Source organism: Asterias amurensis, chromosome 10, assembly GCF_032118995.1.
Source record: "Asterias amurensis chromosome 10, ASM3211899v1".
NCBI classification, from domain to species: domain Eukaryota; kingdom Metazoa; phylum Echinodermata; class Asteroidea; order Forcipulatida; family Asteriidae; genus Asterias; species Asterias amurensis.
The window spans coordinates 6,310,189-6,316,868 of NC_092657.1; the positions used below are offsets into that span (position 1 = coordinate 6,310,189).

The following is a 6,680-nucleotide window of genomic DNA, read 5'->3' on the forward strand; positions in this document are numbered from 1 at the left end:
CTTACCCATAGAGACATTAAATCACATCAAACCATCGTAAGTATATCCACGGTATTGACAACTTCTCAAACGTTGCTGGTGGCTATTTTGAATCTCGTGTCACGGCATCAGCCGTCGAGTACCCAGACCTCTACTGTGCGTTTATATGGTGTTAAGCGGTAGTTGGGTACCTTCCGTTTGCTTTGGCTGGTTCCAATCACCGGTGCCTGTCCAAGACCACAGGGGTACGCAACTGGCTCCCGCAAGTTCTCGCGGAATGATTCGAAATGCGAGAATCGAAGACTGGAATCATTAAGAGTGATAAATAAACGTTGTTATTGTGATAAAAGGTGGTATTAAACCAAGTAACTGAAATAATTTAGCGCAACGATGACAGAACTAAGGTATATGAGGGGTCTATTTTTTTGTAATAGTTTATTTATTATTTGCAGGAATAAGTAAGTTGTATAAACATTATTATTTCATTGTTGAAGTTTTCTCACCCAATTTGAATATGCGTCACAAACAAAAACTAAGGATAAGGCATTAGCTATAATACTTTTTAATATAAAATTTAGTTGTTCATTCTCAGGTATAAATTTGAAACTCAAACGCAAATGAAGTAAGAGGAGTAGTGGCCCAGTGGACGGGCTCCAGACTCTACACCCAAAGGTACGGGGTTCGAATCATGGTTGTTCTTTTACTACATTTTGATTTAAAGTTGTTTATTCTCAGGATATAAATTTGAAACTCGAACGCAAATGAAGTAAGAGGAGTAGTGGCCCAGTGATAAATAAACGGGTTTTTTTTGTTACAAAAGGTGGTATTAAACCAAGTAGCTTTACCTCTTGTAAAGGTGTAGGGGTCTATTTTTGTAAGTGTCCGTTCACCAAACTCTTCCTAAACTTAAAATTGTTCTTAAGATTTTAGGATGAATCCACGCCCTGCACTGTAGCATGTAAGCATTAAGATTAATCCTAAGTTAGGATAGTTTTTTTTTACTCGTCCTAACTCGAGAAAGCATTTATCTTAGCGTTTCGTGAAATCGACGGCAGTGCCTCAATTTTGTGCAAAAACTGTCACAACACTTTCTCGAAACAACCACCGACCGATTGCAGAGACGCTAAAGCTGTGAGTTCCCACGAGCAGCGAGATAAGGTTTGGGCTCTATACGTGCAGAAAACGATAAAAGGCTGTCAATCTTTGTCACTCGTCACTTGCAGACTGACTTGGCCTGACTTCTGCAGAGGGAGAATATTTGGAACTCTCGTCTTAAAGACAGTGGGCACTATTGGTAATTACTCAAAATAATTTTAGCATAAAACCTTACTGGGTAACGAGTAATGGGGGAGATTGATAATAGGTGCGTTCGTTTAGCTTCCCTGGGTCTACCCCGGTGTGTGACGGTTTTCTTTTCCAGGACGAACGTGGGTAATTATCTGCACACATTCGTCCTGGAAAAAAAACCGCCACACACCGGGGCTGACCCAGGGAAGCTAAACGAACGCACCCATACAACATTGTGATAAATGGCTTCCTCTGAAGTGACGTAGTTTTCGAGAAAGCAGTAATTTTCCACGATTTGATTTGGAGACCTCAGAATTAGATTTCCAGGTCTCGAAATCAAGCAACTGAAAACACTAAAGCAACAAATTTCGATGCAAATGTGTGTCCGTCTCCCCAAAAAAATTACCCACAGGATAATAATAGTGTATGTCCATGGATGACGTCTTTTGCTTCATGTAATGGTCATTTTTTCAACTTGGTTGCGGTTTTTCTTTTTTAGAAATCTCGACTTTTGCCACCAAATCGGAAGCAAAAGTCCAAACCAATCGGAGGCAACGGGGGTCAGCATACATTATGAAATATGAACACTTCCTTTTAGGAAACAAAGCTCGTCAACCTTGGATTCGTTTTTAAAACGCTTTTTGGAAAGTCCGCGCTTTGATTGGTTGATCGTTCAGCACTCAACACACGTTCTGAATAATGCTTCAAAAACCGCAAACAAGTTGAAAGAGGCCCTCGTGGCTTTGCCACTCGACATGCGCGAGTGGTCTCTTATCAAACAACACGATAACCTATATCAAGAATAATATGCCTATGCATCAATCTGATAATATAAATACTGTCAGAATGTCAATCGTTGATTTTCCTTAAAAATAAAATAAAAATGACAGTGTTCGGCACCGCTGAAGACTTAACTCATTCACTTAGCATTTAGTCGTCCAGCAGAGAGGGTGTCAGTATTAACTGTGCAAACTAGAACTCCCCTAGAACACCATGCAGGTTTCGTTGGTAGTTTTCACTGTGCTCTTTTCGGTTGCTGTCGTTGCCGCATGGCCCGAACCAGCCCCAAAGTGCCCTAAGAATTGGTCGATGTTCAATGGTACGAGTTGTTTACAACTCTTCAAGATGAAGGAACCTTGGCATGAAGCAAGGTAAGATCGAGCGTAAAAGTAACATTTTTAGTTGAATACATACTACGTAGATTTTGTAATAAAGCCAATCATTAAAAGCAGTGGACACTATTGGTAATTACTCAAATTAATTATTAGCATAAAACCTTTCTTGGTGACGAGTAATGGGGAGAGGTTGATGGTATTAAACATTGTGAGAAACGGCTCCCTCTTAAAGTGCCATAGTTTTCGAGAAAGAAGTAATTTTCCACGAATTTGATTCCGAGACCTCAGAGGTAGAACTTGAGGTCTCGAAATCAACCATCTAAACGCACAAAACTTCGTGTGACAAGGGTTATTTTTCTTTCATTATTATCTCGCAAATTCGATGACCGATTGAGCTCAAATTTTCACACGGTTTGTTATTTTATGCATATGTTAAGATACACCAACTGTGAAGGCTAGTCTTTGACAATTACCAATAGTGTACACTGTCTTTAACCAACTAATTCATAATCGAAACATAATAAATGATATTATCTTATGGTACAAGGGTCATCTTTTCCCTTGCATAGTATTAGTACACATGGAAGCGTTGAATGTTCGCGATTTTGTTTAGTTATTGCCAAAATTCCTTAGCTTTTATTATTATGTCCATGCAGGAACAATATTTCACAATACACATCCTGAGAAGCATCACTGCAGTAACGCTTCTTATTTAGATGTTATACATTTGTTTTCTTCACATAACCACTGCAGAAGGGAAGAGTTTCTCAGAATGCTTTACACCATCGGAAGATGCTGCATAAAGGCTTCTAACAAAATAGTTTGTGTTGCCCAGAGTTTAAAGAGTGGTTACTAGACGTATTATTACCTCTAAACGCAAGAAGACTAAAAACCTTATAGTGTTGTAGCACTATGTCCGCCATATCGCAGAAAAAGGCTTATGGCGTGCCGTGGCCGATCGGTCAAGAACATTTTGACTTAAAGACAGTGGACACTATTGGTAATTGCCAAAGACCAGTCTTCTCATTTGGTGTATTTACCCCAGGTCCACACCGGTTACGAACCAGAGAGGGGGCTGTTCACCCCATGCCCACGCTGGTTATAAACGAGAGAGGGGGCTGTTCACCCCATGCCCACGCTGGTTATAAACGAGAAAGGGGGCTTTTCACCCATGCCCAGGCTGGTTATAAACAAATTTTGAACATAAAAATGCCAGTTTGAAGTTTATTGAAGTTTATTGATGTTCAAATACAAATTGTTATGTATGTTTTTAATTTAATTTTTAGGAGGCAATGCAAGTTCAACCAGGCTGATGCCGATCTTGTTGTCGTCAACACAGAAGAAAAAAAGTCGTACGTCCACACCATGGTCCACGCCAAACCTCCCCTTTTCAGCTGCGGCATAACAGGTATATCAGAGTACTGGATAGGCGGCCACGATTCCCACAAGGAGGGAAGGTTCGAGTGGCTCGACACCTTCCATGTGCTCGACTATACCAACTGGGACAGTTGGGAGCCTAACAACAGCTGGGGAGAAGACTGTATTGAGATGCAGTACAAAGACGGCAAGTGGAATGACGAAGATTGCGATAATAAGCGTTGTTTCGTGTGCGAGAAACCGGCTAATTAGAGTTATACGACCGAAAGTTTACATAGACGACAACCTATTATTGCAAGAACAGTCTGACCAAAAGATAGCACGACACCATGATATAATTATCCATGGTACCCCAAACACAAAAACATTATTTTGAGAATCATAATTAAGCCATTTTGAAATGTGGTGTAGGGCCTACACATTGCGATGACACTATTTGGTTCGGACCCACTCAACTCTGTTTTACATACCATCTATGGACATTCCTTTGTTCTGTACACTTAAAGTCACCTGGAAATATATTTATTTATTTTTTTGTTTTTTTGTTTTTTTTTAACACTAGAGTATATTATGGTTCTGAACAATAAACTAATTTTTTGAGTAACTGTTTTTAACGATTTATATGTTTAAAAAATTAATAAAGTTGTGGGGGGGGGGGCTCCGCCTACCCCTTTTGTGACGTCAATCGAGGCAGACTTTGCCTCGATTGAACATCGAACACACGTACTTGCAAGTACATTCAAGTCCTAGTCGTGAGTTTGTACGTTTCGAAAGGTTTTTTTCTTGCATTTTCTCGGCAATGTCGACCAGGTGTATTGCTGCTGGACGCAGCAAAACAACTAAAGATGGGGTCAGTTTGCAAGTCTTTCCCAGCGCTGTGCAGCATACACTTCGAGCCGTCGTGCTTCGAGAATCCGGAATACACTACACATTTTGACAAAAAAAGAGAAGTTATTTTCTAAAACATGACGCCATCCCAACAATTATTCCAGCTAGTGGGGAAGTCAAAGAAGGATACACGAAAAACGTAACGAACATAAAGGAGCATTTGCCTAACGTAACAAAAAATCAGGTATTATTTCAACTTTGAGGGCATGTTTTTAGCTTGCGCCAAGCGTCACTATCTTGTGTTGGCACTGCATGCGATTCATCGCGCCTCGATTGACGTCACGAACAGCGCCCTCTTGGGTCGGGCTTATTTTCAAATTTGTAAATAACATCGAAACTAATTTGTTTAAACCTTAGTTAATTGTTTCTTCATATTCCACTCATCAAAACACATATTTTAGTGACAAAAGCTTTATTTTGACAAAATACCACTTCCAGGTGACTGTAAGGAAAATCCTATGTTTCATCACTGTAAAAACTCTGCGTGGACGTTGTGTTATGTCCACATGAATGTTTTAAACCCGTTTCCGGGTCAAACAGACCCAGAAATAGGTCTGGCCCCATGGGACCCAATTTCGGGTCAATTTTGACCCGTTTTTTTTTTTTTTTAGAGTGTACTGGTCGAGTGGTTCCTCATCTATAACAAATTATATAAGTTAGTTAATGATAAAGTGCAATCGTGATTAAACTGATTTACTTTGCATTGCTAAACCACGATGTTGTGTTTTGCATTGAATTTGTTTCGTATTTGTCAGTTTATTACGATCTCGTTACGTCACAACGTGTCCATCTGTAATAAAGATATTGGTCATCAATTACCTTAAAGCCATTGGACACTTTCGGTAAACAGTAATTGCCCAAGGCCCACACTTCGTGTATCACAACTTCTATATAAAATAACAAACCTGTGAAAAATTAGGCTTAATTGGTCATCGGAGTCGGGAGAAAATAACAGGAAAAAACATCCTTGTTTCCGCACGTTTCGCCGTGTCATGACATGTGTTTAAAATAAATCCATAATGCTCGATATCGAGAATTGATATTTATTGTTTAATGTTTTCTCAAAAAGTAAAGCATTTCATGGAATAATATTTCAAGGGAAGTCTTTCACCATTACCTTCTGTAAACCCTGTAAGTTATTTATAAATCTGTAATAATTTGTTTCTGTTCCGAAAGTGCCCAATGGCTTTAAAGAAACTGGACACTATTGGTAATTACAAAACATAATCGTATGATAAGAAGTTACTTGGTAACGAGCATTTTGAGTGATGTCAGAAGTATTAAACATTGTGAGAAACACCTCCCTTTGAAGTAACGTAGTTTTCGGGAAAGAGGTAAATTCTCATTCAAAACATTAAAAATACTTCAGCTGAAGCCAAGATTACCAAGTATAAAGCCCAAATTTTCACAAATTTGTTATTTCATGCATGTGTTGAGATAATACTGTGCAAATACTGGTCTTTGATTTTTTTTTATCAAACGTGTACAGTGCTTTGAAGTGGTCCATACGTTCTACTCCAACCCCGCAGCAAAAAAAATAAATAAATAAATAAATAGTAGGACCGTTGCTTTTGTTGACGAATGCTGAATTAATTGCCAAATATATTTTATTAAAATACTTCTAGGTACCTGTGAAAGTTACATATGAATACAATGTCTATTCAACGGGACAACTTCAGACGAAAAACATTTTAATTAATTTTAATTATGAACAAAATGGAAACACAAAATAAATTACTAATGCAGTTTCAAATTATTGCATTTATTACATTCGATTATTTTAATTGACATCAGTGTACTAGTTGAAATTAATGCGATACCCATATTCTAAGACAATATTTGCCAGTGACGGGCAATTATATTTAAACAAATTATATCAAATTATTATATTAAAAAATCATTTATTATCTGATTATATTATCGTATTTGCCAATTACTATAGTTTTGATTGAGAAAATTACATACAGATTCACGGCATAGTGTTAAGAATGAACATTTTAGGGGAAACTTTACGAAGCAAAATGTGATTTTATT

The 6,680-nt window shown here is 38.2% G+C and overlaps 1 protein-coding gene across 1 annotated transcript; it reads left to right on the forward strand.

Moving 5' to 3' along the window:
• The first annotated feature begins 2,145 nt into the window (after nt 1–2,145).
• LOC139943058 (C-type lectin domain family 19 member A-like) lies at nt 2,146–5,393 on the forward strand. The gene is made up of 2 exons (XM_071939868.1): nt 2,146–2,417; nt 3,668–5,393. Exons 1-2 carry the CDS (start codon nt 2,260–2,262, stop codon nt 4,008–4,010), a joined length of 501 nt encoding a protein of 166 aa, XP_071795969.1. The 5' UTR covers nt 2,146–2,259; the 3' UTR covers nt 4,011–5,393.
• The last annotated feature ends 1,287 nt before the right edge of the window (nt 5,394–6,680 follow it).